A 15,774-nucleotide genomic window follows, 5' to 3' on the forward strand; every position below is an offset into this window, starting at 1 on the left:
GTTTGAATTCAAATTCAAATATGAGTAACATGAATTCAAATAAAACTTGAATGGGAAATTGAACTAAAGTTTGAATTCCAAACAAATATATATTTATAACACTATATGAGTGATCAAACACAATTGAGAATCCATACGAGAGAAGTCATTTGGACTTTATTACAAGTATAATAAACAACCAATCATTTATAATTCTCATAAAGAGAAATAAACTTACAAATGAAATTGAAATAGAACAAGTCAAGCAATTCACATTATAAAACATTGTTACAATAGAGCTCAATAAGAAACCTTGAGCTTTATTAATAAAAACACACATTTACATTGTCCTTACAATATTCAATATGTATTACAATAATAACTAAGTAAATAAATGCAAAATACAATTACAAGAATAAGAAAAGTAAACAGATCTTAAACTAAATTCTTGAAGGTTGTGATCTTCAACATGTCTTGTTTAAGTGCTCACCTGCAAAACAAACAAAGAAGAATAGATAGAATGGTAAAGCCAAGTGGCAAGGTTAGAATAAGATGAAAAGTATAGATATTTTGGTGGCCGAGCTGATCCTCAAGGGGAGATGCACCCGGCCACATACACCAGCCAAGCAAGCTAGCAGCACACACATAGGCTTGCATGGATGTGCTGTCGGCTGGGCAAACCAAGCAGGCGATCATATAAAAAGCCTCTGCCTACGGCCCAAACACTGTCTAAACACCACATTCCTCCCCACACACATCAACCAACCCAGGAACCACCAAGAACACTCTCTGTTCTTCATCCATCCAGAATATTAGATAATCCACAAGAAAATCAACTTCAGTTCAACAGCCAAAACCACAAATCCTTCCCAGGCAACCATTTAGGAGATCAGTATCAAGATCACAGCCAAAATTGCAAGGAGAACCATGGTGACAATAAGAACCCAGGAGGAGCAGGCACAACCCATGGAGGAGGTGGAAGCCAAGATCAACAACAAAGCCAGATCAACATCAAGCAAGATAAAGCTACTCTCCAACAGCAGGTTGTTAGGCAACAAATTAAGCATAGCATCTGTTCTTAGTTTTGCATGAGCACATCAATAAGGGGGAAAAAGGAAATAATACACAGACAACCAATCCAACTACCCTTCCACCAGATTCTATCTAGGAGGATTGGAGGGATTATTGTTTTCTCTCAGTCTTGAATAGAAGTGCTATTCAAATTCATCACAGAGAACTTAAGGCACAAGCAGTATCTGTTCTTATCAAATAAATTGTGCCTCAGCCTTTGCATCATAGGCAGGGCCAAAGAATCAAGCCATATATGTTCTTACCAGCTTAAGTATAAGCAAGCCATGAACATAACCACAAGATCTGATCATGTATGCACATGATCCAGTAGCAGTCCCATCAATCAGAGGCTATAAGCATACAAGCTAACACAACAAGCCATCAAGTAAATTGCCCAACCAAGCATCAAGTAAATGTAGAATGCATCCTTTCAGTAAAAGCAACACAATCAGTGCATATGCCTGGATGAATAACTCATCCAAACAGGGGCATCACAAATAGATAGCAACTGGTAGAGCAGCAGTTGTTAATCAACTGGATACATGAAGCTACTTAGGGTCCAGGAATCCTTCCTAGGCCAACCAAGTAATTTCCTGGAATATCAGAGCAGTGCATGCCAGCCTTAGAAAAGCATCACCCAACCACCTGGACAAGCATGTATGTAGCTGTTCTTATCAAATACCAGTACTACAACACTTCACCAAAATATAGATCACATACAGGAGTAGCTAGAGGATCATAAGATCATTGTATATCCATACAAATGCCAAAGTACATACCCATCAATACATAATAATTAGCCAAGAGCATGCTTATGATAAGGTTTAAACTGGAACTGTCAAGGTTCAGTTTTATCAGAAATAACAGCACAACAAGCAAATTATACTTGGACGAGTAAATCACCCAAACAGGAGTTAACACAGTCCACACTATAAGCACACCAATCACTAGGCGCACTAAATCAATTAGCAGTAGATGCACGAGTACAGAAATCACCACTCTTAAGCAACAACTAGCAGCAATGCTACAATCACCACAAGTAGATAATCAGGCCAAGCACACATAAGTTCCTGGCCAACAAATTCAGCACTATAGAGAATACGGAGATAGGTGAATAGCTCACAGTGGTGCGGGTAAATAGAGGAGAGACCGGCGCCGGGGTTGCGTCCGCGGCACCGTCCCGCCGGCGTCGAGGTCGGAGATGCAGTGAGAACAGCGACAGCACCACCAGCTCATGGACGCCAGGGTTGCGTCGGCGACGCCGTCCTGCCGGCGTCGAGTCACCCACCAGTAGTCACCACATTACAGCACCATCAGCAGCAGTACAGCATCTCCACACCAGCACCACACCACCGAAGAGGCCAGAGCTGGACCGAACACAACCAGGTCTAGCCGGGGCCGACGAAGGGAGCAGCCAGAGGCGCCAGAGACGATGAGCGGCCGGCGGCGACCATACCAACCCGCAGCTAGGTATTGCTCCGGGGTGCAAGCGGGGCGTGGAGAGGATGGCGCCGATGGGGGTTATGTGGAGGAGGTCGAGGTGTAGCAAGGAAGCCTGGAGCCGGCCGAAGTAGTGGCGACGGCGGTCGAACCGGCCGGTGACCAACTAGGGATTCGGGGTCGAGGATGACCGCTAGGGATCAAGAAGATCAAATTAACCAAGGGGAGGTGGTAGATCATGGCGTGGCGACCAAAATCCCTAACTCACCGGTGCCAAAGTGGACAGGGAGCAGCCGGGGGCGAGCGGCGACGCAACGCCATCGCCACGAGCTCGAGAGGATGCGAGTGCGAACGAGAAGACAGGGAGATGGGAGAGAGCGATGAGGGTCGGTGGCCAGTCGGGTCCGGTCCACTCGACCTAACCCAACCAGGTTGGGCCGGACCTCGTTGACCAGGCCTTGGGCCAAACCATTGGGCCATTTGGTCCATATATTTTTCTTTTCTTCTTAATCTCTTTCCCTATAAGATTTTATCATTTAAAAATTAATTAAATAACAACCAATAAATAAAAATGAGTAACAGAAAATTACCTCTATAATAATGTATAACAAATAATTTAAAACTAAAGGAACAATGATTTGGAGTTCTCTATAAATTTTAAAAAGAGTAATTTTAAATCTTAAACAATTAAAACCTAAAAGCTAAGCATATAATTTCTTGTTTCAATTCTTTACATAAAGAAAATATTAAATGTTACCTCACCTTAAGATGCCATATAAAACAACAAATATTTCTAGATGTTTGTGTCTAATCCTATGAAAATCCTAATTGATCATTACTTCAATTATTAATTAAAACCCTAAAACCTAATCATATATATCATATTTTCTTTATAATAGAATGTTAAATCCATTATTATTGCTATATCAAAGTTATTAATAATTTCAACTTTATTGCCAATTATTAATTTATGAATTATATCACAACTTAGAAACTTAGTTCTAATTTGGGTAAAGATCTTAACCCTATTACTTTATGTGAAAACTTAAAACCCTAATTCATTTAGAAACCCTAGGTCCACTAATTAATGTGAACCCTAATTTGCTTCTAACCTAAACCTTAGGTTAGAACTTGTGGTCATGATATTTTCTTCTCAAGCATAGATCCATAATTAGCAATTAAATACATGTCTATGTCCACATAAAATATGGGAACCCTATCACTACTAAATTAGCATTCCATGTATGCATATCATCAGACCTCGATGATCTACTAGGGTTAACCAAATGCAAATCTTAGTTCCAATCCCTAGAGACATCAACCTTACCTATCCATGCTTAGCATCACACCATTGTGATGAAACTTCCTAGCAACCATACCAATATTGAGCATCATATACCATCCACACTAGATCTTACTAGTGTTAGATATTTATGAACCATAGTATCCAGGAGCCAACTATGCCCTATTTAAGTGGATCCCATAATAAAAACTAGACCACCTCAACCCTAATTGATATACTTCTTATTACTTAATAAGTATGTTCTTCAAAAGTTATTCTTTTGAAGTAAATGATGAATCATCATCAACCCTGCTTATAAGGACCTATAAACCCTAGCTAGCTATTCCCAACAAGATGAACCAATCTTGATAGCAACCTTGTATGAATAATTGCTTAGAATGTCCGGCTTAACTCAACCTTCACAAACACTTGGTGTTGATGAATCCAACTAGGTCGTGATCCATCTAATACTTACCCTAGAAACTAGTTGAAACCCATAGTAAACCATAGAACTCCACAACCCTGATTATTAAACTTGTTCTTTATTAAAGAACATGTTCTTCAAAAGTTATTCTTTTAAAAGTATATAATAATTAATCATTAACCATGACATATAGTACTAAAACCAACCACTGTTCATTCACATGTTAGGATTATACCAAATTATCATTCGTTGTGTGCTCATTATTGATTGTTATTATGATTTATCATATAACTTGTACATGATAACAAGCAATCAATTCGTAATAAGAACCTTGTGTGTGAATCACTCTAAAAGTGCAACACACCCTGAACCAATCATTACAACTCACTGATCCTAAATCATCGGGGTTAGGTCACGTTTAGAGCGATTTCATCTCATACTTATGCATTATTGCATCCTTGCCAATCTTTTAAACATCGTCCTTACCGGACGATGATGCTATTTCAGAATTTGGAGTTATTGCGTATCGAAGGCCTTGCCTGCATAATCTTGCAGTCAAGAAAGGCAAGTTCATCACTTGCTCATGTCATTTGATTATTTCTATCAAATTACTTGCAAAGTACTATGGTTATCACTATTGCATAAAAACCAAAACCACTACTTTCATAACTATGAATATGACTATGTGGTGGGCAATGGAACCATGGATTGTGTTGATATGGTGGAGGTTCCATTGCACGGGTTTATTATCCATCTAGGATTAAACAACAAATGTCGCCAGTGATTCTTGTGCCGTAATACCCGTGTTAACCATAAGATCCGGAGTGGGACGGAGTAGTCAAAAGTGTTTCCACCTCTCGTTCATCAACGGATGCGCTTACCGTAGACACTTGTATCCGTCGGTGGGCAAGCGGTAGGCTGGGGAAGCCTTAAGTCCCCACGGCACCGTCCGTAGACACTTGTCGCTCGAAGAACAAGCGGTAGGTCGGGGAAGCCTTAAGTCCCCACGGTATTGTGGTCTATGATGGGTTGCGGCTACCGGCGTAGGAGTGTATGGTTAACGAGTCCCAGCATCGTCGTCGTGGTCGGGGTCCATCCTTGAAATCTACGGTAATAATGAGGACCGGCGTGGACCCGGGGTCGGGGCATGCAACAACGGGTGGGTGTTCGAGGTAGCGGAGGAACATGATTGGCTAGACCTTATACCGGGCCTCACACCATAGGATGTGTGGACGGGAAGATCACCCGGTTGGCACCAAGGTTAAGATCTCTTATGGGTAAAGCAACACACCTCTGCGAGTGTAAAGAATCGTGACTCGTCACTCCTCGTTCCGAGATATGGAACTGCGAACGCTGCCGAAAAGGAGCTCCATGAAGTTCTAGTAAACCGGTGAAGGCCGACGGACATAGTTGTTCCGAATAAAAGCAACCTTTTGAAGAAATGGTTATGAAAACCTGCATTGGTATTAGACTTTCGGTCTAATGCCGTAGCTAGTGCATCAAACACCTCTTTCCTATAATGAACTTGTTGAGTACGCTCGTACTCATCCCACTCTTAAATCCCCGCTTAGATATGGAAGCATCGAAGGAGGATCTACGAGTGCAACTCAAAGGCCGAGGAGTCTACAACTACTTCAAGGGAACAGGACCCCGTCGGAGGAGTCGGATATCACATCCAACGAGGAGAAAACCTAGATTAGCAATAGAAAGGAACTAGCTTCCTAAACCTAGCTCCTACTTAGCTAGAATCTATTTATAGCCTCTATAGTTAGTTAAATACTCTACAAATAGAGTTCGTGATAGGCTTAGACTACAAGTCGTTCTTCCGGAGTTTAGTTGCAGTTTTACCTCATTGTAAAGTAGGAGGTCTGTGATGGATCTTTTGTAAAGAGTCAATGTTGTAATTCTATAGACATGCCTTGGACCCGCATATGTTTCGTTGTACCACTCGAGCGATATAATACTAGTGGAACGGTGTTTCATTGGTGTTATATCGGACTTGCATACTACACCATGCGATGGTATGCCGGGTCACCACAGCTTGGTATCGAGCAAATGCTTTGACCCTAGGATTAAAACCCTTTAAAGGAGACCTATAGGATTGGTAGTGTCTATAGGAAGTTGTCCTAGGTAAACCAAATACTTCTTATGACTTGAGATGGATATTCACTTGAGAATAATCCTGACACACTTGAGTCAACATTTCTTACCTAACTCACCAAGATAAAGTAAAGTTAGCTAGTTAATCCCAAACATATAGTACACAATTAAGTCCTTAGAACAACAGATGAGTAGATCACAGTTGGTATACAATACATGGTAGTCCAAAGAGAGGATACAACCATAAGGAAGATATCCTATTGGAAGGTGTGTACCAACACATGTATAGTTAAATAAGAATTACTCAGACCTGTACTAGAAGTAATATCAAGTGATGAAGATAATTAAGATATCCTAATAGAAAATGTAGACCCATATAAGTAATGAATAAGTAAATTTATCTAGACTTGTGAAACAACTGATAGTAAGTGATAAATATGAATTATATAAGGTAGAATAGACCATGATGAGTCAATCATGGGATATAAGGAAGAGAGATAGAGATAAAACATGTCTATTTACAGAGTAGAGGTAGTAATCATATATGATTCATCTGAGAATCCTTATGTGATGAAGTAGAACATCTAAAGTATTTAGGAGGAGTACAATAAGAAGTCAAGTGCTAAGCAAATAGTGCAAGAATTGTATTCCAAAACCATGGGAAGTGTGCCAAGCACATCATGACCATAGTTTTATGATAGAAACACTTGGAAGTATAGGAGTTATATTCCAAGAGTTATGTGTTCAGAGTAGCAGTGTTAGAACCTAGACATATCATGTGAAGTAGTCCTCAACAAAATGGAAGCTAAGTTAGTACTTCCAAAGAAAATTAGGTTAACCACAACTATCCTAGACCATTTTGTTTCAAGTTTATCTCATTGCAAATGTGCAATTAAGGTAAAGGTTGAGACAAATAGTAGAATTCCCTATATTCGTGCTAAGTATCACGATATAAACCTACATTATGTGGTGTTTTATACTACACATCAGAACCTGATGTTTAGAGATGTCTTACTCAACAATCATATTCAGGCTTATGATGGTGTGTACTATAAACACAAAGCTGAATCTTCTTGGATTTTATTGGATTTTCATTGTTTGACTAGATCCATACATGAAGTTTTACTTTGATATGCAAATGCATGTTGCAATATCAAGTTCTTACTTGATGCTATAGATCTAGAGGGTAATAGTATTCGTGTGAGGAAGTGACGAATGGTGAAGATTACGAAGACAAGATGAAGGTTCATCAGAAAAAGGAAGTAAAGTTGTGGGATGTAACCACAATACTCTGAATGAAGTACAATCAGAAACTCATGCTTACCTCAACAGATGGGTACTTTTGTACGAAGACACTTGTCGCTCGAAGAACAAGCGGTAGGCTGGGGAAGCCTTAAGTCCCCACGGTATTGTGGTCTATGATGGGTTGCAGCTACCGGCGTAGGAGTGTATGGTAGAGCCCAGCACTGTCGTCGTGGTCGGGGTCCACCTTGAAATCTACAGGAATAATGGGACCGGCGTGGACCCAGGGTCGGGGCATGCAACAACGGGTGGGTGTTCGAGGTAGCGGAGGAACATGATTGGCTAGACCTTATACCGGGCCTCACACCATAGGAAGTGTGGACGGGAAGATCACCCGGTTGGCACTAAGGTTAAGATCTCTTATGGGTAAAGCAACACACCTCTGCAGAGTGTAAAGAACCGTGACCTGTCACTCCCTGTTCCGGGATATGGAACTGCGAACGCGGCCGGAAAGGAGCTCCATGAAGTTCTAGTAAACCGGGTGAAGGCTGACGGACATAGTTCTTCTGAATAAAAGCAACCTTTTAAAGAAATGGTTATGAAAACCTGCATTGGTATTAGACTTTCTGGTCTAATGTTGTAGCTAGTGCATCAAACACCTCTTTCCTATAATGAACTTGTTGAGTACGCTCGTACTCATCCCACTCTTAAATCCCCTGCTTAGATATGGAAGCATCGAAGGAGGATCTACACTGCAACTCGAAGGCCAAGGAGTCTACAACTACTTCAAGGGAACAGGACCCTGTCAGAGGAGTCAGATACCACATCCAACAAGGAGAAACCTAGATTATCAATAGAAAGGAACTAGCTTCCTAAACCTAGCTCCTACTTAGCTAGAATCTATTTATAGCCTCTATAGTTAGTTAAATACTCTACAATAGAGTTCGTGATAGGCTTAGACTAAAAGTCGTTCTTCTGGAGTTTAGTTGCAGTTTTACCTCATTGTAAAGTAGGAGGCTATGTGGATCTTTTGTAAAGAGTCAGTGTTGTAATTCTATAGACATGCCTTGGACCCGCATATGTTTATGTTGTACCACTCTGAGCGATATAATACTAGTGGAACGGTGTTTCATTGGTGTTATATCAGACTTGCATACTACACCATGCAGTGGTATGCCGGGTCACCACAGTCCGCAACTGAGGTCGGGTGATAAGCCATCCCTCAGAAGGGGATAAGTACCACTGTAGTCATGCATGGCTCAGACGCTCATTGTGGACCGCCCTATTCGCCAGAACCGTCGAGGGAGGAAGCAGAGGCGGCGATGCGTCCATGGTGCGGTTGATGAGACGTGAGGGAGAAGGGTGTGGAAGTGGAGAGGTGACATGAATGAGACGAGTGGGGTGGGCGGGATGGGGTAATAGTTGTATCTCCCGCGCGTCTCTACGAGTGCAACGGGCGAGGACATTGATGCATAACGGTGCTCTCCTAGGCCTACATTTGGAAAAACGCCCGATTCAAACATTCCCGCTAGGTCTGGCTAGGGAGTGCTTTGATCGCCATAATTTGCCTTTTTTTTTTTTGACTCATCAGAACATGTTTTCAAATGAGAACCAACCTTTGGTTGGATAGTTAAGAGAGCGGTGGCATCCCAAACACACCAGGGATCAAATATCAAGCTACACACTTTGATATCTCATAAAAGCGGAATATTCTTCACTGGAGACGGCATTCTCGTTAATAGCGAGGCATCTATGGTAACTTCTTGAATCTCAAAATCCACCAAATTAGTTTATTGGACTCAAATACTCAATCTCTGAAAGGCGGTCATAGAGGCAAGGTGCGCTTACGTGTCTTCTAAGTGTATGTACATATTTGTACGCATCTATGTACTCTCTTCGGTTCATATTACTAGATACATCTATATTAGCATCAACTAATATGACTTCTCGTAGGGAGTATGTTTTGTTTAGAAAAAAATAAAGAAAGTATTTTCAAAATGATACCCGTTACCAGTCACGCCGCGTGCCACCCGTTGTTGTTTTCTCTTTTCACCTGGGCTGGACGGTATCCAGATTTTGACCGCTCCCCCAAGCCCCACCAGGCCACCACCGCTTCCTCGTCCTGTGATCCTTTCCCGCTAGCCGTCGCGGTCTTGCCTCCCTTGAACGCTCCCTCTCCCTCCCTCCCTCCCTTCCCACGCACTCCACTCCACATCGCCGTCTCAACTCGCCGCCACCGGGGACCCACGGCCGCCGGGGGCCCCGCGCGTCATCCGCTCCGGCCAACCATTACTACAAAGGAAAGGAAGAAAGATTTCGCGCCCGCCGTGCTAGCAGAGCAGCAGCAGGTTGCAAGTAGCATTCCCGAGCCGCTTTCGCTCACCTAGTCCCATTATAATACCCCGAGCAGCGCAAGCAACAAACTCTCGCAGCAGCGGCAGCCTGACACAGAAGCTAGCTAAGCTACGCGAAGAGACACAGGGATCAGGAAGCCATTCTTGGAACCAAGCGGCAGACCGACTGGAGGGATCGATGAGGACGAGGGTGGCGCTGGAGCCGCTCGCGGAGGAGCCAGGCGGCGAGGAGGACTCGGCGTCGCGGCGGCGGACAGGCCTCCACGCGACGCTGCACCGCTGGGCGCGCATCCTGTCGGGCGCCGGCGGCGCCGGGGACGACGCGCGGCCCTCCGCCGACCTGCGCGTGCTCCTCTCCGTCCTCGCATGCCCGCTCTCCCCCGTGCCTATCCTCCCGCGCCTCCCGCGCCACGTCGCCTCCTCCGCGCAGTACATCATCGAGCAGTTCAGGGCCACCACGCGGTGCGGGAAGCTGGAGGGCAAGGCCAAGAGCATGTACGCGGCGGGCAAGGTGCGGCTGGCCATGCTGCACGAGCCCGGCGGCGGAGGAGCAGCAGCACCAGCAGGCGGGCGGTGCCACGAGGGGAGCTTCGTGGTGTGGCAGCTCGCGCCCGGCATGTGGATCGTCGAGATGGCCGTGGCGGGCCACAGCGTCGCCGCGGGCAGCGACGGCCGCGTCGCATGGCGCCGCACCCCCTGGCTCGGCGCGCACGCCGCCCGCGGCGGCTCCCGCCCACTCCGCCGCGCCCTCCAGGTTGGCATCCCCTCAGCCTCGCACTACCTTCTACTACATGCATTCCCGTGCACGCGCGCCGACGATGCCATTTCTGCATGTCCACCGTGATGCCATATTCTACCACTCCTCCTTTTCCCTGCATCCCCCAACCTTTTCTCCCTTTACCCGCCCGCCTCGCTTTTAATTACCACCACCGGCCATGGCGGCATGGCACCGCATGCACCCTGCTTAGCTCTGTAGCTAGCCTGGCCGGCCCATGACATGTGTGCCCCACGCGTCTTCCTCCTTTGCTCTCCTCTGCTTTCCCATTATATCCTGCTTTCCTGCATGCTCTTTTGCGCTTTGCATCTATCTGTGCCATGAGGAATTCAGAAAGATCCACTAAATTATCACTAGGAAGAATCTTTGTTCAAAAGCAGCTGGATATATATAGTAGTAGAACCCTAGTACACAGCATATGCTCACTGCACAGTTGTTATCTTGGGATCCGAGCTGGTACCATACCAGCAACAGCACCGTATGCCATGCCACAAGACATTGTTCATGTCATTATTGATGCTACATGCCCATATTACCGCCCATATTACCTCTGTGACTCTGTGTAAGAGAGAGAGAGATCCATGTTTGTTTTTTCTCTTGCGAAAAAGGCCCACCTATCTATTGATAAACATCCATAGTAGTACGAAGAATCCAAAACGCAATGAAAATTACAAATAGGTCTTCAGACCGGCTAGCGATGACTATAGACATTAGCACGAGAGAGATCCATGTCTTGTTTGACTTGGCTACAAGCCATTAGGTGGTGAGAGCAGCCTGCCTTTGCCTAATAGCCTTGCCTCACACTCACATGGGACTAGAATATTTGCGGTTATCTTTTGATAAAGCGCCTAGTGGGAGATGTCTGAATGTTTGATCGTCAGCATGTGTGAGCTCAATGGAGTACAATAGCTTGGCTCCTTTCAGTTAGGGTTATCTTATCGCCAACTTGGCAAATCGGACCAAAGATAATGGTTCTTGATGAATATCGCAAGTACAAACGTTCTTGTGCGAGGGAGAGTTGACTAGGGCTTGGTGGCCTAATCTCACGGTGGTGAGCTCGCCCACCTGGGATCGAGTCGCAGGCGCAGCCGAATTAAAACGGAATGCTATATCTGGCTTGTATAATCCGCCGCTGGAGAGGTTTCATGTCCTGCCTAACAACGAACTTCCTAGGGAGGGATTCATCTCCCTTTGGTCAACGTTTAGGATGAAACTGCTTTTGTAGATGAAAAAAATCGCGTCTTTCAAGAATGTATGTGTGACTGGTCATTTCCGGCCATTTGGAGGAAATCTGACCAATAGATATTGTGTTTTATACGTTATTAAACCAGATTATCTTTTGGATAGCTAGGTCGTCAGTTAGTATTCTATAAGCTAGCCCAGCCAACTAGTAAGAGGTATAGTAAAATCTAATTTGATGCTGAAGTCATGATCTGATTCCAGAAATCTTCATCCTTACCAAACATTTTAATTAACTCTCTAGAGTAGCTCATGCCTCAGCAGGTCTACCTGTTTGCATGTTGGATCTATGCGGCGCTAATTGTCAAGTCGGTCCTAACTGTCAGCTCAACTTGACGAAGGGCTTAGCTGACTAATTAGGGAAACCTAATTGAGTAATTAGCCAAGATTTGATCTAGAATATGCATTGTTCTGAATCTTCTGATGGAAGTACGCAGGAGTAGTACTAATTATTGCGCATATTTGTGCATTTGCGGCCTCTGCAATCTCACTTATAGACTAGAGCAGGTATCAACAAATTCCATTGTTGAAGATAAGAAATACTACAAGCATGGCCTACTTAAATAAAATGTTTTGTGCTGGTGGATTGTACGGATGCTGATACTTATACAAGCTCAAAGCTGTTTGCAGTTGAGAAAAGATTGTACAATTGTGTTTAATTTAAGGGACACTGCATTTCTAAATCAGCATTGTCCTATGTTCCATGACAGTAAACTAAGCTGCAGTGACATGTTCATACCTAAGCAAGAAGCTGGCACGCCACAAATTATGCGCTGCCAGATCGCCAGCCCCCCACTAGATTAATTCGTACGAGTTCTTTGAGACCTGGATTGTTATATTCTGTGTACTACTACCTAGGTACGACTTCTATTTACTGAACAAATGGCATGCAAGTTGGTGTTCTGTACTTGGGAAAGGAAGCCTCGCAGTATTAATTACAAAACTCTTAGAAAACTGACCGGCCCATATGTACTTCAGTTTCGGTAGATTGCTTAGCTAGAAATATTCACAAGATTTCAAGAGTTGCTGGTCCAAAAGTACCAAAGAGCTGACAGTCTATCCATATTTGCCAACTTGCAAGGAAGAGTTATCAACTCAACTTCACTGACACAGCATTTCTATGACTGCATCTGTGTCCACACACTGGACTATAGCCTTGCTTCGTGTCGTCTGTTCCGTTGGTTGATTCATGTTGCAACCATGGCTGACCCATGATTGTAATCTTTATTTCGATCGTACTTTGAACGCTGAATATTTCAATAAAATGGCTGTGTGCATCATTTGATGCAGAGGCCGGGGCTCCCTTTATCTAAAAAAAAAACTGGACTAGACATAGACTGATAACTCGTACGCATTCACCCATGTTACTTGTGTCCTGGCCACTGATTACAGCATTACCGATCGAACTCGTGATCACTGATGATCATTGTAACTAGACAAGGAAATAAGTAATATTCAGGTTTTATACTCACACTGATGGATTTTGCTCACGCTTGCAGGGCCTGGACCCAGTGATGATCGCGTCCATCTTCTCGACGGCGGAGCACGCGGGGGAGAAGCAGGTGGACGGCGAGGACTGCTTCGTGCTGCGCCTGGACGTGGGCCCCTCGACGCTCTCGAGCTGGAGCGACGGCACGGCGGAGGTGATCCGGCACGGCCTGACGGGGTTCTTCAGCCAGCGGAGCGGCCTCCTGGCGCGGCTCGAGGACTCGCAGCTCACCCGGATCCAGGCCCCCGGCGCCCCTGCCATGTACTGGGAGACCACCATCGCCTCCACGCTCGGCGACTACCGCGCCGCCGACGGCGCCGGCGGCGTCCACGTCGCGCACGCGGGGCGCTCCACGGCGTACCTGGCGCGGTTCGGCGTCGGCGTGCGCGCCGCGCGGGTGGTGACGCGGATGGAGGAGACGTGGACGATCGACGACGTGGCGTTCGACGTGCCCGGGCTGGGCCCCGACGCGTTCATCCCGCCGGAGGAGGTCAGGCGGAGCCGCTTCTACGACGCCATGGCCGCCGGCGGCAAGTGAAGCGAACACCGCGCGTTGGCAAGGGTCTCGACTAAGTGTAACCTGTAGTAGGAACTGTTTTAGTTTTGCACACCGTGTGTACGTGTCGACCATTTGTTTGTGAGTGCGGCGTAAGAAATCGCGCATGTAGATATGTGTATCTGAGTTACCTAAATAAAACATTCACAGTTTTTCATTAAGCTTCAGTGGGGTTAGTTCCTGTGAAAACTATTCTAACTCGAGTTGATGAGCACCTTGGTTTATAAATAGCCCCTCTGCTTGTGGCTGAGGATGTTGTAGTCTTGGAGAAAGATTAACCAAGATACATAACTAATTCTCCATACATCTGAAAGTATTTTTGTTTCGCTCTCTTATCACTTTCACCTTCTTGTTACTGCATCCTTCTTGCAAGTGTTTGCACCAGAGTTGCACTTGTCTGAAACTGAAACTCTGCAGCTCCTTCTACCTCGTTCCTCATGTAAAACCTCCCTGTCCCTGATCTTTTTCTCTAGTAAACTCCTTGGTCTCCGTCTCAGAAGTCGCGGAATATGGTCACATCATCAGCAGGTGAGCAAGAAACGAAAGCACGCATCGTCATTCGTCATACCAGCATTTATATAAACTTAGTTAATCGCCCACTGTCGCATCGATCGGGAGTTGCTCGGGATGGTTCGTTTATGGTTCATTAGCGCTTGACAGACAGCTGACACTGTCACCAAACGGGTAGCATCAGCGTGGCCTGTCTTCTTCCTGCGGATGCGTCACTGATGGCCTTCTTCACTGCACCTACTGCCTGTCCGCTTCTCCTTGTCGCCAGCTCCGTGTCCCTTGCGAGGATGGCATCGGCATCGGCATCAGCACTTGCGTCCGTTCTCGGTGCGATCACGTCATGGAAAGTTGCTGGTCACGTTCGTTGTGGACCTTCAAGTCGTCGGATGCGACGCCGATCGACTTGTCTTCATCGCAGCTTTAATCTGTCCGGTTGATTGCTCGCTCGCTCGATCCATCAATGCAACTCGCGATTCAGATCGAGTGCGACAGTGGATAAACTCACCTTGTTTGTAGTGATCTGCTCTATAATCCTTTTAATTTGGCTGCTCGGGGCCACTGGCTAACCGCATCAACTTGTGCTCGCTTGACTCTTGCAGCAGCTGCATGGTGAACTTAAGTTAGGTTGCAGTAGACTATTGTTTTGTTTTCCACTTCTTGATGATCGTTTCAGAAGACTCACGTGGGTTCTTCGGTGATCAGCTCTGCAAGCACCATGTTCTCCCCAAGGACCACAATCATCGGAATATACAAGCACCCATATACAGCGGTTTCATCAGCTGATGTCGCCCATGGTGTCGTCGTTGGTTCTTTTTTTGACTGTGCCGTCGTTGTTGAAAACGAAGAAATCGAACAACAAACAGCCGCACCAAGACGCTCTCCAGAAATCTTAGGAAGGCCTCTCAATGCAGGATCTTAGTAGACGGGGTTTCAAAGGCCCCGCTATCCCGACGATCGTGAACGCGGTCAGCAAGAAGAGGAGGACCAGGGGACGACGTATTAGAGGACCAGGAGACACTTAGCTCACCCTAAATCGACATAGAAGCCATGTGTGTGTCCATGCACACGCTTGTTGACACGTACAAACCTAACCGGTGCACCGAGAAAAATATAACCTTAATTACAAAAAACTATTTTTGAAATAGAGGATGGGGGAGGAGGAGTGTGCGAAGACTCCTTCTCTTCTCACTCACGTACTAGTGGTGTTGGAACAACTGCTTTATAAGCTGCTTCAACTCTTTTCCAACTAATAGTTAATATGAGACTAAAATTAATCCGCAAATCTGTCCACTATGATATGTTGAGATTTCAGA

At 45.2% G+C, this 15,774-nt stretch overlaps 1 protein-coding gene across 1 annotated transcript; it reads left to right on the forward strand.

Moving 5' to 3' along the window:
- The first annotated feature begins 9,879 nt into the window (after positions 1-9,879).
- LOC124695906 lies at positions 9,880-14,108 on the forward strand. Its single transcript, XM_047228711.1, has 2 exons — positions 9,880-10,646; positions 13,406-14,108. Exons 1-2 carry the CDS (start codon positions 10,071-10,073, stop codon positions 13,931-13,933), a joined length of 1,104 nt encoding a protein of 367 aa, XP_047084667.1. The 5' UTR covers positions 9,880-10,070; the 3' UTR covers positions 13,934-14,108.
- Positions 14,109-15,774: the final 1,666 nt, after the last annotated feature.

The sequence above is a fragment of the Lolium rigidum genome, chromosome 3 (genome assembly GCF_022539505.1).
Source record: "Lolium rigidum isolate FL_2022 chromosome 3, APGP_CSIRO_Lrig_0.1, whole genome shotgun sequence".
Taxonomy (NCBI): domain Eukaryota; kingdom Viridiplantae; phylum Streptophyta; class Magnoliopsida; order Poales; family Poaceae; genus Lolium; species Lolium rigidum.